Source organism: Tenrec ecaudatus, chromosome 8 (genome assembly GCF_050624435.1).
Source record: "Tenrec ecaudatus isolate mTenEca1 chromosome 8, mTenEca1.hap1, whole genome shotgun sequence".
NCBI lineage: Eukaryota > Metazoa > Chordata > Mammalia > Afrosoricida > Tenrecidae > Tenrec > Tenrec ecaudatus.
In genome coordinates this window covers 28,930,072-28,957,766 of record NC_134537.1, presented here as the reverse complement: position 1 = coordinate 28,957,766, position 27,695 = coordinate 28,930,072, and the positions used below count along the sequence as shown (strand labels likewise).

General features: G+C 45.3%; 2 protein-coding genes, 4 non-coding genes and 1 pseudogene across 8 annotated transcripts; 2 read left to right on the top strand and 5 right to left on the bottom strand.

Annotated features, from left to right (window-relative positions):
* The first annotated feature begins 4,130 nt into the window (after window positions 1–4,130).
* Window positions 4,131–16,834, top strand: RFC4 (replication factor C subunit 4). The gene is made up of 11 exons (XM_075556183.1): window positions 4,131–4,210; window positions 5,937–6,076; window positions 7,575–7,653; window positions 10,951–11,030; window positions 13,560–13,679; window positions 14,934–15,077; window positions 15,253–15,373; window positions 15,656–15,781; window positions 16,319–16,399; window positions 16,472–16,585; window positions 16,660–16,834. The coding sequence occupies exons 2-11, from the start codon at window positions 5,949–5,951 to the stop codon at window positions 16,753–16,755; spliced, it is 1,089 nt and encodes a 362-aa protein (XP_075412298.1). The 5' UTR covers window positions 4,131–4,210; window positions 5,937–5,948; the 3' UTR covers window positions 16,756–16,834.
* On the bottom strand, window positions 16,825–22,825 carry EIF4A2 (eukaryotic translation initiation factor 4A2). Of its 3 annotated transcripts, none has more exons than XR_012785717.1 (12): window positions 22,680–22,825; window positions 21,967–22,012; window positions 21,744–21,876; window positions 21,306–21,445; window positions 20,391–20,559; window positions 20,176–20,285; window positions 19,833–19,976; window positions 19,414–19,551; window positions 19,087–19,176; window positions 18,775–18,854; window positions 18,230–18,340; window positions 17,460–17,600 (listed from the first exon to the last, which is right to left on the bottom strand). XR_012785717.1 is itself a non-coding variant. In XM_075556182.1 (11 exons), exons 1-11 carry the CDS (start codon window positions 22,706–22,708, stop codon window positions 17,456–17,458), a joined length of 1,224 nt encoding a protein of 407 aa, XP_075412297.1. In that variant the 5' UTR covers window positions 22,709–22,825; the 3' UTR covers window positions 16,825–17,455. The 3 variants fall into 3 exon arrangements, 1 of the variants encoding a protein (XP_075412297.1); XR_012785718.1 differs by having other exon boundaries at window positions 18,234–18,340; XM_075556182.1 differs by lacking the exon at window positions 18,230–18,340 and having other exon boundaries at window positions 16,825–17,600.
* LOC142455829 (small nucleolar RNA SNORA4) lies at window positions 18,915–19,056 on the bottom strand. Its single transcript, XR_012785949.1, has one exon. It is a non-coding gene; the product is annotated as a small nucleolar RNA SNORA4 (small nucleolar RNA).
* Window positions 19,248–19,380, bottom strand: LOC142455782 (small nucleolar RNA SNORA63). The gene has a single exon (XR_012785912.1). It is a non-coding gene; the product is annotated as a small nucleolar RNA SNORA63 (small nucleolar RNA).
* On the bottom strand, window positions 19,622–19,801 carry LOC142455931 (small nucleolar RNA SNORA81). The gene has a single exon (XR_012786035.1). It is a non-coding gene; the product is annotated as a small nucleolar RNA SNORA81 (small nucleolar RNA).
* On the bottom strand, window positions 21,548–21,617 carry LOC142455933 (small nucleolar RNA SNORD2). Its single transcript, XR_012786037.1, has one exon. It is a non-coding gene; the product is annotated as a small nucleolar RNA SNORD2 (small nucleolar RNA).
* Window positions 22,826–27,028: 4,203 nt separating the features above from the next.
* LOC142454243 (ribosomal protein uL24-like pseudogene) lies at window positions 27,029–27,467 on the top strand (annotated as a pseudogene).
* Window positions 27,468–27,695: the final 228 nt, after the last annotated feature.

Below are 27,695 nucleotides of genomic sequence, written 5' to 3'. Positions count from 1 at the left end.
CTGCTCTTTGAGATAAGCATCCTTTAACTGTGTCCCTGAGGAGCCAGGTGTGCAGGAGACAGCTTTATAGACTCACTGTGTGGGTGGTGGATGTCATGTAGGAAAGCCTCCTTTCTGGGGAATATATGCATGTGGGTGCTGTCCATTGCTTGGGGTCTGCGGGGCTGTTCCTCAAACATTCGCATTGGGTGCTGTGCTCAAAAGAGTGGATTATTCTAAGGTGTGGGCACCTCGGTCGTGTTATTGTTCCTTTTGTAGACATGTCTATAGTTTTGCTTTTGATCGTTGTAATCATTGCCATCTGGTCTCTATTACATGGAATCCTGGAAGTTCTCCTCCCTCCCCCCTCCCCCCACACCCATGAGAGAAAGACTTGTAAAAACAACATAGGACCCTGTGGGCGGTTCTACCCTGCACACAGAGGCGCACTATGAGTCAGCATAACCTTGTGGCACGCAGCACCCCACAGCTATTAGGAACCCCTGCTCGCCTCCATCATCTCTTACCGGCAGCCTTGGCGCGCAGAGCACCGCGCACCACTGAGCTTCCTATCATGGCCGGTTCCCTGTCCCGCCGGCACCTTCCGGCTCGCTTTGGCACACAGAAGGGCAGTGCTGGTCTTACCCAGAGTCCATTCCACATCGCGAAGCCTTTTCATTTTTTCCTTCAGAATTTGCTACAGCAGTTCTGACGTGTCTGCTTTACTCAGTACCTGTGGGCCATTGCTTTGGTTAAGCTTTGTTAATACTGTCACCAGGGATCTCTTTAAGAAAATAAGTGTCATCGAGTCAATGCCAACTTGTAGCGAGTCTATAGGACAGAGTAGAACTACCCCTGTGGGTTTCCAAGATACATCTGTATGGGAGAAGAAAGCCGTATCTTTCTCCCAAGGAGCAGCTGGTGGTTTTGAACTGCTGACCTTGAAGTTAGCAGCCCAACGCTTAATCCACGACACCACTGGGGCTCCCCTGAATCTTTACCAGGGCACTAAATCTTGTGTCATGGTTGAGTTCTCCCTTGTCCAACATTATACAGGGCGGCTCCAAAAGGTTCATGGAGAAGTTCCATTATCTTTTCATGGCATTTGTCCACCAATATTTCGAAGCCATCTTGTACTCTGTCTTCCTAGGCCTGCAGCTCCTCAGCTTGTTTCTACTGCTCGGTGGAGGCCGTGGCTACGCAGCCCAGAGAGTGACCACGCCTCTCTCCAAATCCCGCTCCTCAGAGCTATTTGTGTTGGTCATTGGTCTGGGGACCAGAAAGGGAAAGATGAGCAGACTGTGGGAGCAGGTGAGATCTGTGTCATTTTAAAAGGCAGGTGCCCCCACGTCGTCCACAAGCCAGAACGGAGCATATGCCTTCCGCTGGGATGACAGAGTGAAATGCATGTCGCATTCAATATTCAAAATTCAATAGCATTCAGGGGCTCTGTGAAAAAGTAAGCTTTTTTTAAGCACACCAACACAGATGTCTCCAGTCCAATTCTCTGCATCCCCCCATCCCCACTCCCAACACACACACATACATATTCAGGCCTTATCGTTAGTGCAGTTGAACCTTGTGATTGACAGTTTAACCTTCTCTAGACATCTGCTTGTGTGCCATTGACCATGCAAAGGCATTCGGTTGTATGGATAAGTCTTGAGAAGAGTGGGAGTTCCGGAATACTTCACTGTGTACTCCTGTGGAACATGGATCAAGAGGCAGTTGTGGGACTAGAACTAGGGACTACTGAATGTTTAAAATCGGGAAAGGTACATGTATCAGGATTGTATCCTGTCACCAGGCTTATTCAATCCGTACGCTGAGCAAATCATCAGAGAAGCGGACTTATATAAAGATGAGTGTGGCATCAGGATTGGAGGAAGGCTTATGAACGGCCTGCATTATGCAGATGACACAACCTTGCTTGCTGAAAGTGAGGAGGACTTGAAGCATTTTCTGATGAAGGTCAAGGATTGCAGCCTTCAGTACAGATTATGACTCAATGTAAACAAGACCCAAATCCTTGCAACTGGATCAGTAGGTAACATCGTGATAAACGGAGAAAAGATTGAAGTTATCAAGGATTTTGTCTTGCTTGTATCTATAATCAATGCTCATGGAAGCAGCAGTCAAGAGATCAGATGGTTTGTTGCATTGGATAAAGTGCTACACAAGACCTCTCTAAAGTGTTGAAAAGCAAGGAGGTTCCTTTGAAGACAAAGGTGAACTTGACCCAAGCAATAGTATTTGCAACTGTCTCATATGCATGTTCAAGTTCAACATAGAATAAGGAAAACAAAAAGAAAAAAAATAAATGTGTTTGAATTATGGTGCTGAATATTGACAGTGCCATGACTAGTAAACAAATCTGTCTTGGAAGAAGTTCAGCCAGAATATTCATTCGAAGCAAGGTTGGCAACTTTGTCTCAACATACTTTGGTCATGTTATCAGAATAAAGCAGTCCCTGGAGAGGAACATCATGCTCCGTAAAGTATCAGGGCAACAAGATTGGCTGGCCCAGTCACTGCAACAATGGGCCCAAACAATCAGCATTGTGCGGATGGCATGGATTTAGGCGGTGTTTCCTTCCATTCTACAGGGGATTGCTGGCAGTGGGAATTGACTCAATGGCACCAAACAACAGAAATCTGCTACTCCTGAAGTTGAGTTTCATGCCTAGCCCACCGTGTTTTGGGTCGAAGCAGTGGTTTTCTTTTGCCTGCAGAATAGGAGAATAATTTTACAATTGCCGACCACCTGCTCTAAGGAGCCCTGGTGATGTTGTGGATTAAGCATCGGGCTGCTAAGGTTGTCAGTTTAAACCCACCAGCTGCTCCGAGAGAGAAAGACGAGGCTAGCTGCTCCCATAGATTCCCATTCTTTGAAACTTTGTGAGTCGGAATCAACTTCATGGCAGTGACTTTGGTATGGTTTGGGGAACCAGTCCCTCTGGCTTCCACATTCGGTCATGTATTAGTGATTTATCACTCTCAGTCTTTCACCATCTTTAATGTTTAATAACCCTTTCAAAAATGGCCATCAAATTCCAAAGGTCTGACCATTGCGATTTCCTCAGACACCCGAGACACTGCTTGTGCAGGGGCATTCCTCCCACTGACACCCCTTCCTGGTTTCCACAGGTGGAGTTTTAACGGTCAGCCAAGGTCTCCAGTTCTCCAACTAGCAGGCTGCCCAGCTTCAAATCACATTTGAGATTCTTTTTCTATGGCTACTTCTGGCACCTAATGAGTTGCCTTCTTGGGAAACGGATCATAAATATTTGGAGATTTTCCTGAAGTTTTTAGTTTTTTATGGGGGGAATAAGTACTTTGGGGAACCACATCTGAGAGGATTGAGGGAAACTGGACTGGGCAGAGGAAGAAGTGGGGCTTGTGATACCGTTACGCCAGTGATCTGGAACAGGAATAACCATAACAGGTAAGGAGGCCAAGCCTTTCAAAGGCATTCTTTCCAATGAGTTAGACTGAAGGAAGGGGTGTGATACAGTGACTGGCTGAGGTTAACGGACTCAACTGAGAGCTGTCGGTTACGAGTACTCTCAGGAGAAGGAGAATGAGTGTGTTGGGACTAAAAAATGGCTATTATATTCGCGTCTGCATTTTCTGATCTTTGAAATGGACCCTGCCGGCCACTATCTTTCCACAACTGCATCCCTCTTCTTTCATACCTCTACCCAAGACCCCTCTTTTCCTTTCTGGCGGCTCCAGAAGACAAAATCCAGGTGTAGTTCTGCCCGGTTTCAGAGGGTAACAGAGAGCTGGTGGGTTTGAACCGCCGACCTAGCTGCGAGTAGTCCCAGGTACCTTAATCGACGACACCACCAAGGCTCCGTAGCCACCAGATCTGCTCGCAGCTTGTTAGCTCGGCTCCACCCCTGCGGGACGGTCGCGCCGGAGCGTCCCTGTCCTGCAGGGACCGAGCGGACTTGCATTCAGATCTCCTTAGGCATGCTTGTTCACAGGTATATATGTGCATATATGTGCGTGTGGGCAAACATCTATGTGCAAACATCTGCAGAACTCTTGCCAAGTGTCTTGAATTCCGCACGCGCAGTCCAACCCCGTGGGCTCAACCTGGCGCGCAGCCCCGGGCCCGCCGGGCGCTTCCGGCCGGAAGTGACGCGCGCACGTCCCCGCATTCCCGGCGTGCTCTGCGCGGGCGCTCCGTGGCGGGAACCGAGGCTGCTGGCGGGACGCGGCGACTGTAAGTTTCACGCGGTCTGATGTCCTGGCGCCTCGGGGCCTGGTCCCCTCATAGGAGGGGAAGGAGCGTCCCCCCCGTCCCCTCCACGCCCCAGACGCCCCGGCGACGCGCTGGCGTCGTCCTCGCCGAAGGGCCCCGGGGGCGCCCGCTTCCCGCGCGCGCGCGGCGAGACGAGGTGCCGGGCGGCAGCAGTGGCCCGGCTGCCCCCTCTTTGCTGCGCTCCCGCGCCCTTGGCGCCCGTTCTGTCGCGCCCGGCCCCGGCGTGTCCGCCCAGCCACTCGCTCGTCCTGCGATGGCTGGAGCGCTTACGGAGCAGCCTGCGGCCAGCTTGCAGACATGCACTAACAGGTCAAAACCTGGACCTTAGAGAACGGGCGTCGGCCTCTTTCACAGCAAGGATAATCGGGTCTTAGGTGGGAATGCGTTCACTACACAGGACGCAGCGTCTCCCACTCTTGTGGGCACTAGGAGATTGAACAAAGTAGGTTTGCCACTAGTCTGGGAATGTGTGGGTAGGCTAGCAAAGCTTTTTTATAATCTATGGACAACCTTTGTTTTCTGAAGTGGGTTTGTCCATTAATTTTTCACTGCCCATGGTTTACTGCGTTGTTCAGGTTGCTGGATATATGTTGAAAGAACACAACACGAGACATACGCACACCCCGTTCCAACAGTTTTTACATGTGAATTCATGTGGACGGTGGGTTGTACTTATGAGCATATATCTATTTTACAACAGTGGGCCACCCCACCAAAAACAACAACATCATTGGCCCTGCCAGTAAAGTAAGTAAGTTCTCCTGCAGAGCTCTATGGTGCAGAAAAGCCTGGAGGCCCTGGTTTGTGATCCCAGCACAACTGATTGCTGAGCTCATCCCAGGGCTTCAGCTAGTGCAAGCCCTGGACTGAAATCAGTCTGTGGCCTCCCATAGGAGCCCTGGTGGCAGGGTGTGTTAAGAGTTCAAAGTCAAGTTCTAATGAGGCTTTCTGCTCCTGTAAAGATTCATCTCGAAAATCGTACAGGGACAGTAGTGGATTAATAGTTCCCTGGGATGAGTGGCAGGGCAGGTGGGTGGGGTCTTAGTGTGCAAACATGGGTGCTAGTGCGGATTGTATCGCACTTTTCATATGCATGGACCATTAAACCATAGGATATCTGAATTGTATGTCTTCAGAACTGACAAGGAAGCTAATCTGGGCAACCCTGCCCTAGAGGATTGTGGTGAGTCGGAATTGACTGCATGGCTGGGAGTGAGTGTGATCAGAGGCCCATGGTCAGTTTATCTTCTCACTGCCATCACGTTGATTTCCACTCACACTACACCACTATCCACTCCTTGGGAGAAAGCCAAAGCTTTCTACTCTTATAAAGAGTTAACCGTCTTGGAAACCCTGAGAGGCAGTTCTACTCTGTCCTGTAGGGTCACTGTGAGTGGCTACTAGTGCATCTTATTTAGCAAAGGGCACGCCATTCTCCGGAAACAGTGGTTTTGTTTTGTTTTTCACATTTTATCAGGGCCTAGTGTTTGGGTTCTGACACGGGTTCTCTCTGTTCTGTAACTGCCCCACTAGGTTCCTAAGGGCACGGCCCTCTTTCCTGCCGTTGCGGCCCTCACCTCGGTGCATTGGGAGGGTCCGGGCCTTTGCTTAAGGTTAAGGTGCTCAAAGGTAGTATTTGATCCTTTCAATATAACTTTCTTTTCGTTTTCTCTCTTCCCTGGATCAGAGTGAGGTAGCCATGCAGGCATTTCTCAAAGGTGCCTCTATTAGTAAACTACCGCCCACCAAGGACCGAGCAGTGGCTGCCACTGCAGGAAGCAGTGGGGAGAACAAGAAAGCCAAGGCTGTACCATGGGTAGAAAAATAGTAAGTCCACTTATGTTTTTATCGAAACAGTTAACAAATGACTTCTCTAGCCAGTTTGACGGAGTCTGAATTTAAGTCCGCAGAAACTACCAACAGCCATCAAGTTTGGATCCCTTGGTTTACATACATAAGGAGGGCAGGGTTTGCTTTGCTGATATAGTGTCTTTGAAAACCGTCATTTGTTTAGCAATTGAGACAGAAAGGTACATGGAGATTGGGACAGAAAGATAACCTAAAGTGCTCTAGTTTCATCCCCCTGTTTTTTCGATGAACCAAGGTTTTCTCCACACTAAGCACAGTTTTTGAGGGTGGGCAACAGCTTGAAGAAAACAAAATTTCTGTAAACTCCTGTTCGGGAGTTTACTTTAGTCCCAGTCATCTGTTTTCCATTTCATTACTATTACCTAAAAGCCTATTGCCATCGAGTTGACTCCAACTCACGGTGACTCTACAGGACAAAGTAGAACTCTCCCCTTAACTCCAACACACATACCACCACCCCCCTCCCACCCACCTTAGGCTTCCCAGGATCGCCCACCTTGTTAGCAGTCAAGCATGTACCCCCACTACATCGCCAGATAAAGCAGCTTTAACCACAGAATGGGACCTGGCACTTTACCAAGTTTTTGCAGGTGACTTATAGGCCAAATAAAGGCCACATATGTTTTGTTTGGCCCCAACAAGGCTTTGGAAAGAAACAAGGAGAATTAAAATCTAAATCAAGTTTTCCCATCTCTCAAGTCATGTGCTCCTCAGTTGGCCAGGATCACTGTCATTTTCTCTTGTCTTACGCTCAGTCTTCACTCAGTCTCTGCCTGATGCCGCAGGCGCATGAGTGTGAGGTGCTGTTTGTAGGCCATACTGGTTTCCCCATAAAACCTCATCTGGCATAATTCCTGCTAACAATGGGCCTGATTCCTGAGAAAAGCAAAGCTTTGGGTGATAGAGTTAATAGAGCAGTGCCAATCTTGGGGCTGGGCGTGTGACTGACCCACTAAAACCGCTAGTTAATGAGGTGAGACTAAAATTGCATAACGTGATTGTGATGTCTCCGCGGGGTCGCTCTGGTCAGCTGCTGAAGTGAATGCGCCCCTGTATCTGTGTGCTCAGGGCTAATAATGTCAGAGCACCCTAACCTGAGGTTGCTGACGGGGGCTCGCTTCTAGGCTTAGGGTCGTCGTTTTGTGTGAGTAAAATACTGTCTAGACAAGTACGCACTTGGACGTTTAACCCTTGTAGCAAAATGAAATCCTTTTGCATCCATTTTGTAAACAACAGGTGTAGAAAGTGCATGTGGTAGTGAAAAATACTTCACTCCTTCCGTGTATTTGTATAAGATAAATTCAAATGGGGTTTCTCAGATGCTTTATATTATGAAACAATTTCTCTTTTCATTTTGATATAAGAATCTCCACTTCTATTTTAGCCAAAGTATTCCTTAAAGACTCTTCTGTGATTACTGTAAAATATTTTTAAAAAACAACTTTTTTCCCCCCAGCCGCCCAAAATGTGTGGATGAAGTTGCTTTCCAGGAAGAGGTAGTTGCGGTGCTGAAAAAGTCTCTAGAAGGAGCCGATGTGAGTTGAAAATTGTTTTTAATGTCATTGGGGGCTTAAGACTTCTTAACCCCCTTCTTTCAAATCCTCCTTCCCAATTAAATATCATGCTAAAGAGACAGTAGTAATCCCTTGGTAACTGTTTGTACAATGCTAGTTAGGTGAGTGGAATCTCCCTCATGGCAGCTCCCTGGGTGACAGTGTAAGCCACGCCATAGGGTTTTCTTGGCTGTGACGATGACACAGGTCACCGAGCCTAGGTTTGAACCATCAACCTTTAGGGTAAAATTGCCCTTTCTTTACTGATTTAGGCTGAACCACAATATAAGACAACTCTAAACATGTAACTCTGAATATAGGCCGTTGTGTCTCCTTCCTAGCTGGGGTGGCATGTAGTTTGTATTTTAGATTAGTATTCAGAGACCAGATCAGCCCTTAGTGAAGAAGGAGCACTTTCCAGTTGTATTGGATAAAATGCCAAAGGTTTCTCAAGGGCTCGGCCAGGGGGCGGGGGAGTTGCAGATGCAAGTAAGATGTAGCAGGTCGCTCCCAGGTCTTGCTGCCTTCCCTTAATCCTGGATGCTTTTAACCGGAAGTGCGTGTGCTTGGCTGCCAGCAGACCACTTCCTGGACGAGCACCACTGTAGTGTTCCTTCTTGAAGTTTCATCTGCGACACCATTGCAAGCCCTGTTCTTTACTGCTATTTGCTCTGATTTGGGGCATTTACCTTTTAATTTTATCGTAGGATACCATTTTAATTAGTTATGTTTTCACCGATGACAAGATGCATTTTTCATTGTTAGGTTTTTCCACCTAAAGGCAAATGTAGGATTATGACCCATATCTTGAGGCTAGATTAACGTATGAGGCTAGATTAAAAATTTCATGTAACTTTTTTTTCCATCTGTAACTCCTTATTTATTATTTTATATTCCTTTTCAAAGTTGTGTAAAATTTTAAGAACGTTTTTTTTCTTTCTTAATTTAACGCTCAAGAGCAAAGGAACATGGATTATTCCCTTTGTTTTCTTTTAATGGCTTTAAAGTTCAAGTCGTCGGTCCCTGACTTCATGGGGGTTTCATTTCTGTGACCCTGTCAGAATGAGTTCTGACATCAATCAAATAGCTTTCCCTTAATTTTCAAGATTCCTTTTTATTATCCATATCTTTATAAACCAATCTTTGAAGGGAGTGGACATCTGAGAAAGATAATAGTAAATTATATTCTGTAACATTGTCATGTGCAGTATTTATTAACAATAATAAAATGCACCCCCCCAAAAAATAGACAATCTTTCATGTGATTTGTCATAATTTGAATATGTCACAGGTCAGAGACTACCTGTAGAACTGTAGTAGGATTTTTTCTTCTTCCCAGTAATCAATTTTAAGAACTGATACTAAGCATACAGGCCTGGAGTGCAGACCTAATCAGTGATGTAGTGCAAAGTTCAATAGTTTTGTCATGTTTTAAAGAAGTTATTTAAAATACCTTATATAGTTATTACCTGAAGGAATCGTTACAAATGCTGAGGCATGCACATATCAAAATAATAGTGATACCTTAAAAAACTTAGAGATCTACCAGTTTTTTTTACGTTTTTAAGTAATGAATCTAATAATATGTTAAGCTGTGCATTAGCAGTATCGCAGTGACAATCTTCTGATAAACCTATTTGTCTATGTGTCAGCTTATTTACAAATAATTGAGTCTTACGTGAGATACTGAAAATACAGATATGTGCAGACCAGATCAGGGCTTGGGTCTTTATAAGTTTGCAATCTGTCAAGGTAGACAGACATTTCACCCAATAGGTAAGTGAGTAACCTGTGCACGTTGTAATAAGCACAACAAGCCCGTGTGAGAGAAGCAGGGAGGCCCGCGTTAGACCGGCTGATCGGGGAGGCCTCCAGGCAGGAGGAGGGGTGAGAACCCAGGCGGGAGGAACAGTGCACGTGCAGGCCACAGGCCTGTATAAGTTGGACCCTAGAGTGTGAAGGATGTGTGGACCAGATGACAACGTCCTTAAGCTCGTGGTAGGAGCATAAAGTTTAGTTTCTTTTCCTAAGCATCGTGTGAAGCTAGTGAAGAGTTCTAAATAGCAAGCAGAGTGATGATAAGGGAGAAGTTTAGGCAGGCATGGCAGCAATTAAATCATATTGCCTAATTTTCTATATGCAATGATATCCCTATGAGAAAGGACATTGAATAATATAGTTTTATTCCTAGTACTTAGTACATTTATTTATTCCTCTTCACCCATACATCAGTTGCTGCTCACAGGAGGCGTGCTAGCCGAATCCACAGTGTAAAACCAGACGTGGTTCTTGTCGTTAGGTGCCATCAAGTTGGTTGTGACCCTCGGTGACCTTATGCACGACAGAAGAAAGTGCTGTCCGGCCCTCTATCGCCCTCACAATTGTTGCTCTGTCCCATTGTGTCAGTCGATCTCCGTGAGGGCCTTCCTCTTCTTGCTACCCCTCCGCTTTACCAAACATGATGTCCCTCTCAGGGACTAGCCTCTCCTGACAGCATGTCCACCAAAGTTGCCAGCTTTACCTCTACGGGGCCCACTGGCTGTACGTCTAAGGCAGATGAGTGTGTCTGTTTAGCCGTCCACGATCGCTGTGATTTAATCTCCTCTTTCTGTCCTCCAGCTCGAGCAGTCCTTCAGACGGTGCAGATGCAACGCAACGTCTCACACGACACCTGGCACGTGATCGTGCTTAACTAATTTTTAGCTTCTTTGTTGTGCATTAGGTGGTTTATAGAGCAGGTCATAGTTTCACATTCAACAATGTGTACATGTTCTGATTCAGCTTATGCATCGCAATCACCTCACTGGCTTCATTTAGTTGAAATACTTCTGGTCTTGGGAGAAGGCTGAGAGCCTTTCTCGCTTCCTCTTTTTCCTAAGCCCTGTTTCTCTCAGTGTTGGTCAAATTCACGGTGTCAGTGGTCTGTTTCCACTTCCATCTCCCACCCAGCTCCTGAACAAGGTCAGGAACAAGAGCCGACAGAATCTTGGTCTTCACATCACAGATACTAAGACATGTCTACTTCCAGCTTGAAGTGTTCTGCCTATGTAGATTAGATACAGAGTACCGTACTTGGACACATGGACGCCACTGACCAGCTAAGAAAGGGTGTGGGGAATGCATAGCCTGAAGTGGGGTGAGGGCGGGGTGGCAGCAGGGTGTGGAACTGTTAATAACATGGTACATGTGATAGGAAAAAAATCTATTTCCCTCGGACCTTTAAAATCATGATTTCCATGTTTGCTCTATAATACAATTTATAAAAATTAATTCTTGCAGCTCCCTAATCTCTTGTTTTATGGCCCACCGGGCACTGGGAAAACATCAACTATCCTGGCCGCTGCTAGGGAACTCTTTGGGTAAGTTCAAATCTTTCTTTTGTCTCATATTTCTTTAACTTTTTTTTTTTTTTAATATTTGACATAAAAAAATCACAATACTACTTCTTTCCCTAGACATTTGCATTTGATTTCTGTGTAGGGTTGGATTTCTTTTGTTTCTGAATAATTCACTAATCAACTAGGCCTTTCTCTCCCTGCCTGCTGCCCCACATTCTTGTCTACATCTTTGTACGTCTCATTGTTCAGTTACTCCCCACCCTCCCAACCCCCAAGCCCGGCATTATGGGGGTAATTAGGGATCCGAGTAGGTTACCACAGGTCAGGATCAGTAAACAGTAAGGATACAATCTTGGTCCACAGCAACACCTCTGCTCTGCCAGCAGACAAGTGTCTCTCTGGTCACTAGCCTCAGCCATGTGGTCCCTTGGCCTCTGCCTCAGTGGGCCAGGACGCCAGCCCACCTGTCACTCTGTCTCACAGTCCCATAGTCTGGGCGCCGCTCCTCTTGCTCTGCGTCCCATTGTCCCCATGCCACAGTCTCAGGTGCCTCTGTTCTCGGCTTCCACCACTTCAGACTGACCTGGAGCGTACTCTTCCAATGGTCCTGGGCTTGCCCCTTCAATTTCTTGATTTTGAATGTACTACACTATAAGGAGCCTTGTAATGTTTTTTGTTTGTGCTTTTTCTCTTTTCTCCCCTCGTTTTCTTTATTATATTCAGATTTTAGCGCCCAGAGGGCCCGACCAGCCCTGTCACATAGATCATTTCCTTATTCTCGTCTCTGTGGTGGTTTGGTAGAGTTTGCTGGATCTGATACTGCCAGTCTTTTTGCTCCTTAAGTTCCCTCTGCTCGGGCCTCCTGAGGGCCTGCCTCTGGGGTGGCCCTGCCTCTGGAGTGGCCCCGCCTCTGGGGTGGCCCCTTGAGCCCCTGGCCCTCATTTCCAAGTGGAAGCAGAGTGGGGTGGCCGTTGAGCTGGCTGGATTCCATTGCAGCAGAAAATATTTTGCAGTCTACTTTTGGAGTCTCTTCTTCCATGTACTCTTGCGTTAGCCAACCATTCTAGAGAGCCGCCCCTACACAGAATCTAAAAATACACAAGGGGGCTTCAAAAACAAGCTTGTGGAGAAATACAATGAGAAGACAGTGGAATATTTCCACAGATTTTCTGAAGTCCTCTCATATAACAACCCAAGTTTGAGATCTGAAGACTGTGCACAAGATAGCAAGAGCTCTCTTGACTTTGTCCAGAACTTGAGGGCGTTTGACCCACCCAAGGGTCATCTGACATAAGCAGCAAATATGTAAGATTTGTTCTGCTGAGATGTAAAAGGACAAAGCAGGAAGCTGCTACGAGTCTAATCGTATTCCCCTCTGTCTGAAAGTTCCTTTTACACCCCTCCAGTTTTTCAAGACTGCTTTAGTGGCTGCTTTCCCAAAGAAAAGGACATCCCGGGGGAGGGTTGGTTTGGTGGGATGTCACCAGGCTCCACCTTGAGTAACTGCACACCATCTCTCAGCATCAAGCCACCATAGCTTTGAACTGTCGGTGAACACGACGTGTCAGTTTACACTTTGTGGTGGTTCAGCAAATTAAGCATTGGACTGCTAACCACAATGTCAGCAGTTCAAATCCATTGCAAGTAGTAGGCCAGACAAGCTGGAGAAGCTGTGATTTACAGCCTTGGAAATCCTGAGAGTACTTCTATGCCCTGTAGGGTTCTTAAGAGTTGAAGTTGACTCTGTGAAATTGGGTTTGGTGTTATTTGGTGGGTTATTTCTTGAGTCGGTGGATGTGCCCTAAAAACCTCCCTCCTAAATGAATGGTTATTGCTTCTCTGCTTTACGCCGCTTCCGCTTGTAAAAGCCATAGGAGCGCTCTGCTCTCACATCCCAGAGGCACCTTGTATCTGTAGAACAACTGGAGTGTTTTCAAAGCTGGTTTGGCAAAGTGTGCTAGTCATTCTTAACTTTCTTTTGATTTCTGAGATTTTTCTACATGGAACCATGTTACTTTTAAATGACTAAAAACAAAACTTAAAAAATATTGAGCTTAGTAATTTTCCTTACACGAGCTGCCTTATGGAAATCAAAATGTGCAATATTGCAGCGTTATTTAAAATTGTAGTGTACTTAGAAACAAATTGTTTGACAATAGAAGGCTATGAAGTAAGTTAAGTAAACCATAGTACATCCATAGGATGGAATGTCATTCAACTATGGAATGGCATTTACAGTGATTTTGATAACATGATAGGATGCATACCATTAACTGTTGTATGGAAAGAGGAAATTACATACACTGTGATGGCTGTCTTTCCAAAAAGCAAATTTTAGAAAAAAGGCTGACATTGTCAGCACTGTCACTTTTTTTTTCAATAGCAAGAGTAAGTTTATTAGAGGGGGGTAATTTGAAAAAAAGCACTGTCACTTTTATTTATATTTTGTGCATGGTAGATTTTATTTGAATTGTGGTAGATTTTAAGTGACGCGCGTGTTAAATGTAGTTGAACCTCTATGTTGTATATGTCTGTTTCATTTTGGCACAGGCCTGAACTTTTTCGATTGCGAGTTCTCGAGTTAAACGCATCTGATGAACGTGGAATACAAGTGATTCGCGAGAAAGTCAAGCACTTTGCTCAGTTAACTGTGTCCGGCAGTCGCTCAGAGTAAGCCAGCGGTCTCCTTGTCTCCATGCCTTGTCACTGTGCTTGTTTTCAAATAAGTTGGTGCCCAATTCCTGACTCCTCATATATGTTGTTAGATGATATTCTATCTAAGTTCTGTAAGCTTAGGAATGACTTTTGTATTATATTTTTAATAAGATTTAAATTGCATGAGACTCACAAGATTTTCTTATGTTTTATATGAGTGTTTATAAATATTTGGTTGTTTGATATGTTCATTATGAAAAATCCCGATTTTTTAAATAGTTGAATTGGAAAAGAAAAATTGCCTTTCCTTTCCTGTCAGGTAATTTAGGCTTCAGAGTGTTCTGCATAATGAGGGTGACAATATACATTCTTAATCAAACTGGAACTTCAGAAGACAATGGTGTTAATGATTAAAGTAGAACTACCCTGCTGTAAAACAGTGGTGCGCTTAAATTCTTAGGTGGCAAATGTTCTAAAATGAAATGTTTGGAACCTAGGGAGATGATATTTAAAATGTATTATCAGAACACACTTCCGAGTTGGAGGGAAGTAACTTGCGATACCTACCTTGTAGTGTAGTAGGTATGTGTTGGGCTCTTACCCCAAGGTGGGCAGTCGAAACCACCACTCTTGGGGGAGAGAGACTTCCTGCTCCCATGAAGAGTCACCAGTCTGCCTTGCCCAGCCAGTAGGGTTCCTATGGGTCAGAATGGACTGGATCGATGGCAGTGAGTTTGAGTTTTGTTGTATTTTTACCTTGATTCAAAAGGAGCCCTGGTGCGTAGTGGGTTGTGCATTGGACCCTGCTAACTGCAAGGTCAGCAGGGAAACCACCCTGAAAGACGGAGGCCTTCTGCTCCTGTGAAGCCTTACTGTCTCAGAAACCCACAGGACTCGTTCTGCTCTGTCCTATACGGTCACTGCGAGTTGCAATCGACTCAGTAGCAGTGAAGTGCTTTTTGGTTTGTTTTTTTTTTTTACCATAAATCAACAGGTAGTCACAAAAGATAGTAACTATTCCAGAAGAGACATATCTAGAGCCAAGAGTAGATGTGTGGGTGGTTTGGGCTGAGGAATTGAAGAGTGGTGAATCCTGCGGGCATAGGATTCCTCTTGGGGTCGTGATCTAAGAGAACAGTTGAGATACAAACCCACTGAACTTCATGTGGCTGAATTATATGGTGTGTGAATTATTCCCCAATAAAGCGGTTTGACAACAAACCTGGTCCATGTACTAACGTTCAGCTCGTATGTGTTTGTCTAAATCAGCGGGAAGCCATGCCCTCCTTTTAAAATTATAATTCTGGACGAAGCCGATTCCATGACCTCAGCTGCTCAGGCAGCTTTAAGACGAACCATGGAGAAAGAGTCTAAAACCACCCGTTTCTGCCTCATCTGTAACTATGTCAGTCGGTATGTACATGGCCCTGAAGATCGTAGGTAGCCTAATTTTGATAACCCCAATTAGAGCGGGAACAAATTTATTAGTGTTCTAGATAGCTTTATAAAAAAAAATAAAACGAGTTCTTTTGGGAAAGTCATAAAGACCTAGACCCTTACTTGCTTTTTCCAACCTTATCTTTTGCAGAATAATTGAACCCCTAACTTCTAGATGTTCTAAATTCCGTTTCAAACCTCTGTCAGATAAAACTCAGCATCAGCGATTACTAGACATTGCTGAGAAGGAAAACGTCAGAATCAGCAATGAGGTACTACTAGTGTAATTATTAAATCCTTAGACAAGAATGGAAAGGGATCTTAAGCTACATGAGAGCAGTGGTCAGAATGTCTAGCACTTAAAAAGGTTCTGCCTTTTAAGTTTGGGTTGTTTAAAGCTACCTTATCACCTGTATTGCAAAGGCCAACGTCACATGAAGTGTGATTTTCCAACACGTCTCTGCATAGTGGCCTGATAACCCACCTTAAAAATTAACTTGGTCTTGGGAGATTCTGGCCCCTTGGTCTATCAAAATAACTTTCTCTTTCTTAAGGGAATAAATTATCTTGTCAAAGTGTCAGAAGGAGACTTAAGAAAAGCTATTACGTATCTTCAGAGTGCCACCCGACTAACCGGTGGAAAGGAGGTCACAGAGAAAGTGATCACAGACATTGCTGGGGTAAGAACACTTTCTAATTAGCTTTGTGTGGCGCTTCCAAAACTACTTCCTGCAGCAAGTAGGCACTGAGTGCTTACTATGTGCCAAGTACTGCACTAGGTAAATAAAACCTAGGAATGTGCTTTAGGTCAGGAACTGTAATGCTTTCACTTTCATATATAAGCAGTAATGGTGTAAATGTATTTCAGCAAGTACCCTTTTTAAGTACACGGTTTGTCAAGGGGTCATGTGTAAGTGCCACACCCCTATACTTTTGTGTGTGGTCACTAGAAGCAAAGTGGCTGTCTTGAGATGCTAGTTGTCCATCAGAATTTAGGTTCTGGTAACAGAGCTCTAGGAGGGTCTGATGGCACAATGGGCCGTACTTTGAGCTAACCAGCCTTGGGAAGCCCGCAGGGAGGATTCTCAAATCAACCTGCTGGCAGGCAGTGAGAATGCAGTCACTCCCACTACTCATCTCCGAATGCTTGTGCACCAACTAAATAGCATAGAGGTGGTGGTTCTAGAAGTGACACCAACCATGTAACTACTTTTCAGATCATACCAGCAGAGACAATTGATGGAGTGTACGCCGCCTGTCAGAGTGGCTCTTTCGACAAGTTAGAAGCTGCAGTTAAGGTAAAGCCTTCTCCCTACTGAAGATTTGGGACAATTGCACAAACATGCTGACATGAACCTTGTTTCATGTAGGAACTGATAGATGAGGGACATGCAGCAACTCAGTTGGTCAATCAATTCCATGACATCATTGTTGAAGACAGCCTTTCCGATAAACAGAAATCTATTATCACAGAAAAGCTTGCAGTAAGTAGGTGCTTTAATGTCTAACTACATAGCTGAGGGTAATCTTTACTTGCTAACAATATCCTCTGTTACAGGAAGTGGATCAGTGTTTAGCGAATGGTGCTGATGAACACCTGCAGCTGATCAGCCTTTGTGCCACCGTGATGCAGCAGCTAACTCAGAATTGTTAAGCTGAATTGCAATTCAGCTGCTTGACTGCTTGTAAACATTGCATTTTGGAAATAAAAAGTGAGCCAACCTTAAAGTGAATATACAATTTATTTAACATTCAAACTTCATTAAGACATGTGCAATATGGCAATTTTACTGGGTTTTTCAACCCTACTAGGATATGATCGCTTGCTGGGGTGTAGCCACAGGGTCCAGTTCACACTTAGCACTAATTAAATACTTTATGGAATAAATACCAACAAAATGCATTCAAGTACTTTCTAAAAAAGATCAGTCTTAAAGGCCTTTCAATTCAGGCTAATGACAAACACAATAAAGGCAGATATGCTAGTTTAACATAATTGGCTGATTTAATACAGCACTTATATCTTTTAGTCCATAAGTATATTATTAAATGATAGAGAACATCTAATACAACCATTTCTACAGAACTAGGAAAGAAATTTCTAAGAAAGAAAGATTTTACAGACCCCATCTTTATACCCAACCCCAACAGTCTACTAATCTAGAGGAGAAAGCCAATGACTTTCCTCACAAGAGCTTGCGACTAAAGCCGCTTTACTACCAAAATCTGTGTTTCTGATCCGTTATGAGCATTGAGACAATATTCAAATATTCCCAAAGAAAGAAGCACAATGCACGTTGTGATCGCCTATTCAGCAACAGCGAGCACGGCGTTCAGGAATCTCATCCCGGGAATTAAATAAGGTCAGCCACATTCATTGGCATTTCCTCCACTGTAGTATTGTAGAAAGTCTCAATGTCACGAAGAATCCTCTTGTCTTCTTCAGTAACAAAGTTTATAGCCACACCTTTCCTCCCAAAGCGACCCCCTCTGCCAATTCTGTGAGAGAGAAGAAAGGTCAGTGATTAGAATGTTACTTATCACTCTGCATGGACTACCGCACATGTCGATCCACTTGATAACCAGCAGCTGCTGTTTACTAATCTATAATGCGTCTAGAGAAAAGAGTCTTCCCTTTGCAAGTTAGTGCCAAAAGGATTCAAAGGCTGTCCTGTCTGGCTGCAAAATGGGTTATCAGGCACCTTGAGCATTCTGTTTTTTTTACAAAGCAGGTGACACTAATGTGTTTGGGGTAGTGAAATTAAAGCCCATACCAAAGTGGGCCAGCCAAGAGCAGATGTCAGCCTGGGACAGATGTAAACACCAGGGATGAAACAAAAATTAAGTTATATAATCCATTTCGACGCAATTCTGGAACTGTAAATATAAATGAAGAAAGGTTAACTACTTCCTACAACAATTTTTCCCACTGGGAAAACACAAATATGGAATGGTGACCCAAACTTATCACTGCTCTTTTGCTCAGCAAATGTGTTACCTCGAAACACTTATCTACCTTTCTGCTAGAAACCAGACAATACAAAACCACCTACAGAAATATACAAAAATGCCAGACTAGAACTTAAAACATCAAATAATCATGACAAAAGAAAAACAAATATAAATACCGACTCGCTCTTTATGCAAACAGTGTGCTGTTGCGCTTATGAGTCCACGTCCTAAATTACGTCAACGTCGTTTCTGAGTGCCATCTCGTCATCAACTGCTGCTATCGACTCCTGTATTTTTTAAAAAGTCTTTTTTTACATCATATAACAAAGTACAATTCAATTTATTTAGGGATAAAGCCACTATAACTAAACCAGGGAACACTCAAATTGCTACCAGACGACACCAAGAAAATCCCAACTATGGAAGACACGATCCAAAGAAATAAGCACATGGACACAAGAGCAACATGAGACTCACAACGTAACTTGGACCAACTTAAGTTAAAGTCTGATTGCCACAATTTGGGCCACAACTCTTCCCACTATAGACTAACCAATCTTTTCCCATTGCTGACTACCTAAATCTCCCCAAGTGAAACTTATCACTGTAGCTTAAAAATTACATCATTTTTCAATTTCCTCACTTGATGTTGCCTTTCAGGGAGAAAAACAGCAGTGTGTGGATTTATTTGACCAATATAGTCAAGATTCTATTTACTCACCTGTGAATATAATTTTCACGATTGGTAGGCAGGTCATAGTTTATAACCAAAGATACTTGTTGTACATCAATCCCACGAGCCTGAAATACAATGGTGTCTGTTCAAATTCTAAATCACAAAATTGAGCAAGGTATAATAAAAATGTAGGCCACAAAATAGTAGCGAACTATACTAAGTGGTATAGCCCACCGTGGAGTGTGGTCTTCTCTTTATTCTCCCAAACAGCTCACACTGGTAAAGGTTATTAAAAAACCCTTGCCTTCAAAAATCAACTTTTGGTAGGGAACATTAAAACACCAGAGACTGACTCACCAACAAGTCAGTAGTGATCAGAACACGGCTTGAGCCTGATCGAAATTCCCTCATGATCACATCTCTCTCCTTCTGGTCCATATCACCATGCTACAAGATAAAATTAACAAGCCTTAATTCAGGAATCAATAGTCAAAAGCCAGTATGTTAACTGCATCAGTATGTATGAGACCAAGCGTCCCTGGGCTGCTACAAGAGACTAGCAGACAGGGATAGATAAGAAACAGCTTTACTCTGAGCAGGGGGAACGACAAAATAGCACTAAACAGCTATATTGTAGTCTAAATCCTGCTGTAACCAAAACTTTGTTCTACTTAGAACTCTTACCAATGCCGAAACGGTAAAGTCCCTTGCATGCATTTTCTCAGTGAGCCAGTCCACCTTGCGCCTTGTATTGAGGAAAATAACAGCCTGTGTAATCGTCAGGGTCTCATACAAATCACAAAGTGTATCCAACTTCCATTCCTAGAATAGTTCAAAAATTAAAATGATGTAGCCATTTTAACATTTAAAATGCTTTACTAGTCACTAATAGACTTATCGCACCCAATCTGATGACAAAGGGCATTGGACATTAAGAAAGAGGTCCGCCCCAGTCTTTCTGATCGAGTGCAGTTTCACTTTTCTTCCTGTGTGTACTCTGCTAGCATTATTACAAAAACCAAGACAGTGCCCCAGTTTCTGTAATTTTAGCACAGTGCTTATACAAGAAGGAAAAAATTCTGGTGCTTATGGTTATCAATTACCTCTCTTTCAACATTAATATAAAACTGTTTGATTCCTTCCAGAGTTAATTCTTCCTTCTTCACCAGAATTCGGATTGGATCCCTCATGAATTTTTTAGTCACTTCCAACACATCAGTAGGCATGGTGGCAGAAAGCAACACCACCTTTAAAAAAAGAATTATGTTGGTTGGCCAAGAACATACAGCTTTCACAGATCTACTTTATATGAAATTCAACTAGAGCTATATATCAACTGCTGGGGGGGGGAGAGAGAGAAGGCACCACAATGATACAGTACACTTTAATCATGAGAACAGCACGAAATCTCAAGTCTACATTCAAGGAGCAAAATAAAATCCTCACCTGAATACTTGTATTTAATTTTTGAAAAATCTCATATATCTGATCCTTAAAGCCCCGGCTCAACATTTCATCTGCTTCATCCAAAACAAACATTTTGATCCATTTTGGAGCTGTTGAGAAACACACTATTGTTTGTGGATGCAACCGTACTTTCCTATTTGATTTACCAGTTAGCGTTTCAAATTGTGTGCTCTAAGAAAAGGAGTAATACTTACAAAGATATCGTCTGTTTAACATATCAAATACTCTCCCTGGAGTACCAACCACAATATGTGGTGCTTCAGCCTGCAGCTTTTGCATTTCATTTCGAACATTGGTTCCACCAATACATGCATGGCACGTTGCTCCCATATAGTCTCCAAGTGCCAAAATTACCTTTTGGATCTAAAAGCCAGAAACCTTAATTACTATCCTACAGAACTCCACGCGTTTACAACCAACTTCCCAAACAATACCAACTTATTGGTCTGCAGACAGCTTTTATGCATGCACAGCACCTTAACTACTTCCAAACTTAAAAATGCAGACTGAACACACTGTCAAGACAGAATTCTCCTAAGGTCTTATTCTGGTACCTAGTCGAACTTGGGGTCTTGTCAGCTAATTATACTAAAAATAACCCCTAAATTATTCTTCAGTGTGTATGCAGAAGATACAATAAACCAGCTCTGTAATTACATACAGGGAAATTGCTTCCATTTAAAAATTTCCCATAGTACATACTATCTGTGTCTTAGTCTTGACCTTAATAAAGCTCAGCGCTTTATTAGGAAGATTTACTTCAAAGCCAATATAACAGCTTTGAAAAACAGAGCATGCAACAGATGCATCACAAACTACTGAGACAGTCAAATGTTAACATGTCACTGCAGTTTTCATGTTGCACAACTGCATTGAAACGGGAGTGGTAGACACTAGCACAACCTGAGAAAGCTTTGGTTTCTCAATGTTGGAAAAACCTGCAAACAAAGCTAGGCGCACACCCAGTTCCTGCTCACCTACCCTGCATGCATAGGCAATGATTGAAAGGGCTCTGGCAGGACCAATTAACACTAACTGAAATCCTTTACAGTTGTGAAACCTGAAACCTATGCAACACGCAAGCAGTTTGTGAACTACACTATCAATACCTGTTGAGCCAGTTCTCTGGTGGGGGCCAATACTAGTGCTTGGGTCTCCTTGAACTCAATCTCCAACTGTTGCAGGATGGAAATAGCAAATGTGGCTGTCTTGCCAGTACCTGACTGAGCTTGAGCAATCACATCATACCCTAAAAAAAGTAGGATACATATTTACCGGTCCCACAGCAAACCGCCACCTCTACTTCACACACCATGCGTTCCGCTTGGAACATGAATTAGGCCCCATCATTAAGTGATCAGCAATGAGTACTCTCTTCATTTCAGGTTCAGTCCCGAAAGATGATTGCCATCATTTCACTTTTAAGGAACACAAACAGGTGGCTAAGTCCCCCAGCTTATTTTCCCTGCTACCCTTGACGTCTGCGCAGAACAAGAATTCTTTTCCAATTTTTTTGAATAGGCCACAAGGGAAAAGGGATTTTTTACCTTTAATGCAAGGAATTATAGCTCTCTGCTGAATAGCTGAAGGTTTCTCAAAACCGTAAGCATAGATACCCCGAAGAAGAGACTCCTTTAAATTCATATCATCAAAGTTATCAACAATCTCATTCCAGTTGCTCTGTTAAGGAGTTTAAGAAAGAAAGCCGGGGTAAATGGGCGCAACCATTGCATCTTCTCAGGGTTTCCAAAGCCACCCGCCATCTCTTACCTCGATGACACCATCGGGCTCCATTCCCTCGGGGCCGCCATGTTCTCTGCAGGCGAGACAAGCGCAGTGAGCGATCTCCCCTCCGACAAGCCACCCTTCAGATGGAAGCCATGCCGCCCGCTCCCGCCCTCCAACCCAAGCCCCCAAGGAGGGCGCCCGGCCCCACGTCCGCACCGGAGCGCAGGCGCAGTGAGGCGGCGGCGCCTCTCGCGAGAGCCGCAGGCCCAGCTCCGCCCCGCGCAATGCGCAAGCGGGTGATTGACGCGGCGGAGCGGCCCGGACGGGCCCAGCCAACGGTTCGCGGGACCCGGGCTGCCCCGGTGGAGGCCGCCCGCCGCACACACGCCCGCCTCCGCCCGGGGACCCAACTCGCGCCGCAGTGCGCCCCGGGGAGAGCCGGGCTCGGCCCCCGGCGCCGGAGGCCGGCTGCGCCACGGCTGTTGGTCCCGCTGCGCACCGGGTGGGGAAGGCAGTTGACGTGTCAAAACGCCCCCCGAGAAAGAGGCCCGTTAGGCCCTCTGTTCCAATGCCCCTCACTGTTCTCCCCACAACCCGGGCCCGCACACTAACAAGTTTCTCAGCGCACCCAGGGGTGCTGGGCCCCCGAATCAACACGAGTCCCACGTCTCCCGGCTCGATGCCGTCTCGCTCTAATGTCCCCTGGCGCTGCATGACTCCCACCACCTATCGCTGCCCCCGGGAGCGCGCCGTACCTGTTGTAATCCGCGGAGCCACCAGACATGTCCGACAAGCCACTCCGAGCTCGGCTGAAAAGACAGCAGTGCCGCGCCGCCCGTTATTTATAGGCTCGCGGCCGGAACCTGTTTCTCGCGGAGGGATTTTCTCTCCCGTCACGACCCGCCGCAAGATCTTAAGTCTGAGGTGGTGACCGCAAGCGAAACCTCGCGCGCGCTGGTGGAGCACCCCAAGTTGGGTAGCCCCTCGATACTTCAGGGGTGCTGGAAACCCCAGGGCCGTGGGGAAAGGTTGGGACTCTTTGGCTAGGCGGCGGAAGAATATTGCAGCAAGTGAAAGTCAAGATTCGAGTTCCCCGCCCGCCCTTCTCCTACGGGGTTTCCGCGTCCCTGACGCAGAGGCGGGCCGGGGCCGCCGGCGCTGGGCGGGGCCGGGGGGCCGGGGAGCCCGGGGACCAGGGCACTGGGGTCCCGGGCCCGCCGCCGGCGAAGAGGGACCCAGCTCCCGGCTGTCCGCCAGCCCTCAGGTGCTGAAGGGGAATCGGGTTTTCCGCCTGACTCCACCGCCATTTAATTTGACGCTGAAGAGCCACCTGGCCTTCAGCCTGAGCGTTTCCCATCCCTTGGGGTTATGCCTTGGTGAAGCTCCCTTTGGGGCAGAGCCAGCGTGTCTCGGAAAATCCTGTTTATCCGTGCATTTTACAGCACGAGGGGGGAAAACGCCGGTTATTTGCAAGTGTCTGCAACAGCCGACGCTATTCTCACGTTGCTTCTGCTTGCCTCTTGCTCTTTTTAAAATTGCTTTTGCTTGATAATTATGGTTATTGTTAACTTTTGCACGTGGATAAAAGTTAAGCAAGAGTCATTGTCCTTGTAACTCACCGCCGGCATTTCAGTAGATGTGCTCCACACGCTGTTGTGGAGGTAGATGTGATTGGGTTTTCATCTATTTTGCTGTGTTTGTTTTCAGGGAGCAGGAGTTCTAATTGCCTGCGCATAATATACTCATTACCATCGAATCTACTCCCCACTCAGTGACCACAGTGTTCCCAAGGCTGTAATCCTTCCCAAGGCCGACTGGTTGGGGGGGAGGGAGGGTGTCACAACGCTGACCTTTAGGTTAGCTATCTGTAGCTGGTGCTTTGCAGCTAACCAGAAAGTCGGAGGTTGGGATCCACTAGCTGCCCCGTGGCCTGTTACAGAAAACCCTATGGGGTAGTTCTACTCTGCCCTATAGCTTTGGTTTAAGGTTTTCTTTGGGGGAGGATGGGGGGACGAAGGGGAGGGTTCATGCAGACTCAACTTGCATTATTGAATTAGGGCCTGACCAACCTTTGCTTCTTAAATAAACTGCCTGATTATCATTAAAGTCCAAAGATTTTTCAACTGTAACCCCAATCAGGACATGATTTTCTTAATTCAGGAGAACAACTTGGAAGTCTAATAATTGGAAAAACGTACCAGGCTTTTTCTATTAATTATAGAAGATATTTGATTATAATACTTTTTAAAAGGAAAGAAATGGATCGTTATTTTGGCAGAGACTGACAAAAAATAGTGACATTGCCCCTTAGCTCCCTTGCAGGGTTCAAATCCTGATCTGAGGTGATTTCTGAACACGGTGGTCAGAGATTCTTATTTCCTCATGCCAAGACGATTTTTCAAAAGGGGAGGGGCAGAATCCAAGAAACAGAAAGAAAAAAAAGTTAAGTCAGAAAAATGGCCAACTATCTATGCTCATTCAAGTCTTCAGTGAAATCAATCAATCAGCAATTAATACTCCCTTTAGTGTTAGCACTTCCGCTGGAATGGGAGTGGGGAGGAGTCAGCTTTCCAGGGAAAAGGAAATGATCGAAGGTTTAACACGGTGCAGATGATTACACACTAGATAAGTGTGCAGCGAAAAGCTGGGCAGTTTGAGAACACCCAGTTTCTCACAGACCTGACCATGGTCTCCTGGAAGGAGACCCCAGCTTCGAGAATCCTTGGAAGCACCTCAACTCTGCACACGTGGGTCAGGCTCTAAAGTGGTGTGTAGGTGCTACAAATGTTTCCGGGCTGGTACCTGGAAAGATGGAGGTTCAAGTCCATCCCAGGCCTTAGGCCTGGCAATCTGCTTCTGAAAAAAACAGCTGCCAACAGCATCAAGGAACACAATGTGACTTTGATGTACACGGGGTCCCTGTGAATTGGAATTGACTCCACAGCAACTGGTATGGAATGGTCAAGCCTAAGGTTGAAGTTATCAGTGCCGGGGTGGGGGGTTCATAACAGAGTTGATCATTGCCTACAACTTGACAATACTAGTATTTCTTCTTACCTCGGATCTAAAATTCAAAATGCTTCGGTGCTAAAAGGTAGCATGTGAGACCACTTATAGAGCAAATGATGCTAACAATACACTTTCCCAGTGAGAGCCACCGCCTTTCGTTCCCTTATAAAAGCCACAGCAAGCAATTCGAAGCCCGTCTAGCATTTTTTGTATGCCTTTGGTCCATTTAACAATTGTAAGCCAATATTCCCCAGAGGATTAAGGAAGTATGACATTTTTCACATAGAAGAGTAACTTAAAAAAATGGCTATCAGTGTTCCAATTGGTATATGCATGGGTTTAACCAAACACAAGTCGTTCAAACATGCCCCTGCAGTCAGTGGATGGCTGCAGAGCTCGCCCTGTAGCATACTCACCTTGCTTTCACTAGAGAGCCCTGCACAGGAAAAGAAAGGAAGAAGAGGGAAAAAGCCGCCTGTGTCGTGGGGAGAACCAAGGTTGGGTCAAGACTAATGTCAAAGTTGTAACAAACTCTAGTGCACATCTTTCCAAATCATTGGCACTTCACAACAAGTTTCCGGGAATCGTGCCTCACATGCATGCAACAATGGTCTTTAGATCGCCAAGTGCTGTAAGGAAGGTTGAGAAGATCTCAAAGATGAGCAGGGCGAGAAGACCACCGACAGACCCATGAAGAAGCTGTGACTAAAGCTCAGGGGTTGGTGGGAAAAAGACCAGGAAATTATCTCGGATGGGAGAGCTACTGAAGTGGGGCTCTCACGTGGTTCATCATTTTCAATTTTAAGCAAATACCTTGGCTTCAGCAAGCTTTCAGCTGAATGGGGGCCAAAAGTGTTGCGTGAAGATCAGCCAGTTCAAAGAACTTTGCTAAGTCTTTTAGAAGCCAAGAAAGACAATTTGTGGCATGAATCGTAAATGAGGACACGCTTGTATTCACCCACTCAATAGGAAAGAGCAGGGAGCAGTTTAAACAGTGGTTTCCAAGGGGATCTGCCAGGCCAGTTTAATTCCAGAAAAAAAAGTCACTGTGAAGGTTCTGGAGACTTTGGAGATGATTCCAAAGGGGCAATCTTAATTGATTTTCTTGAAGGACACAGAATGGTCACAGGGATTTATCCCTTTTTTTTTTTAAGATCATTTTATTGGGGGCTCTTACAACTCTTGTTACTATCCATACATCAATTGTATCAGACATATTTATACATCTATCGCCATCGTTCTTTTCTAGACATTTACTTTCTGTTGAGCCCTTGGGATCAGCTCTTTTTTCCCTCTTTCTCATCCAGGCCCCCTCACTCTCATGGCCCCTTGATAGATTATAGATTGTTATTATTTTCATATCTCACACCGACCACTGTCTCCCTCCCCCGTGGCATCTGTTCTTCCCTCTGGAAGTAGGTGTGTGGTTATGTGCCATTCATTGTGAACGGTACCCCCTTCCCCCACCTCCTCTCCCTGACTTCCCCCTTTTGGTATCTCTATTCCCATTCCTGTACCTGGGTTCTGTATGTCATGAGCTGTATCTCTTGCCTATACCTATGTACATGGTCCAGTCCAGAGTTGGAAGCAACACTGGGGTCGTGATAGTGAGGGATGAGGAAGCCTCAAGGAACCAGAGGTATATTGCGTGATCCATCGGTGCGCTACTGGACCCTGATTGACTCATCCCTACACAGGGATTTATTCTGAAGACGTTTTAAGAAAATTGAAAACTGCATTAATGAGAATAAGACCAGAAAAGTTGCACCAATAACACATGTTCTGTTACGACACTGCACCTGCTTATCCTTCAAGAATACCAAGGCCTGTCCAGGGAGAATTTCCTTGGGAAAGCTAATCTCACCTGCCCTACAGCTCTGACCTTGCTCCTTCAGGTGTCTTTTGTTCCCCAGATTCAAGGAATGTTGAAAGGGAACACATTTGGACTCCCTTGAAGATGCCCAAACGGATGGTTGGATGTGATGTGAGTCTGAGAGCAGAAGTTTGGAGGGATGGGTGAGAGAGATGGAAACTCACTCTCAGAGGTGTATAGGCCTAGATGAAAGATACATCAAGAAACAACAGCTTCGGTCGCCGGATGCCCGACGGTCACCATGAAGTTCAACCCGTTCGTGACCTCGGACCGCAGCAAGAACCACAAACGCCACTTCAGTGCACCCTCGCACGTGCGCAGGAAGATCATGTCGTCCCCACTCTCCAAGGAGCTGCGGCAGAAGTATAACGTGCGCTCCATGCCCATCCGCAAGGACGATGAGGTCCAGGTGGTTCAAGGGCACTACAAAGGCCAGCAAATCGGCAAGGTGGTCCAGGTGTACAGAAAAAAGTACGTCATCTACATCGAGCGGGTGCAGCGCGAGAAAGCCAATGGCACCACTGTCCATGTGGGCATTCACCCGAGCAAGGTGGTCATCACCAGGCTGAAGTTAGACAAAGATCGGGAAAAAAATCTTGAACGCAAAGTCAAATCTCGACAGGTTGGGAAAGAAAGGCAAATACAAGGAAGAGCTCATTGAGAAAGTGCAGGAATGAACACAGGCTGCCATGGAACACAGCTGACTGGTAGATGTCTGGCCGGATGCGTGTTTCTTGGGAGCTCTCCTCAAGATGCATCTGGAACGTTTCGTTTCCCTCTTGTTCGGCGATGGGTGTGTGGCTTTGTAACTCTGCCTTTGCCATTTCAATTAATTTTATGAGTAAAAATTTGGAATGTTTCCTCACTGCAAGTGGTGTTTTCAGTGTTT

Coding starts and splice junctions, on each gene's coding strand:
- EIF4A2 (XM_075556182.1), bottom strand. CDS start 22,708: ATGTCTGGTGGCTCCGCGGATTACAACAG. Junction 22,013..22,679: donor GGCTCCGCGGATTACAACAG/GTACGGCGCGCT, acceptor TCTCGCCTGCAG/AGAACATGGCGGCCCCGAGG. Junction 17,601..18,774: donor CGTGAAAATTATATTCACAG/GTGAGTAAATAG, acceptor TCTCTCTCACAG/AATTGGCAGAGGGGGTCGCT.
- RFC4 (XM_075556183.1), top strand. CDS start 5,949: ATGCAGGCATTTCTCAAAGGTGCCTCTATTAGTAAACTACCGCCCACC. Junction 13,680..14,933: donor GTGTCCGGCAGTCGCTCAGA/GTAAGCCAGCGG, acceptor TGTCTAAATCAG/CGGGAAGCCATGCCCTCCTT. Junction 16,400..16,471: donor AGTTAGAAGCTGCAGTTAAG/GTAAAGCCTTCT, acceptor TGTTTCATGTAG/GAACTGATAGATGAGGGACA.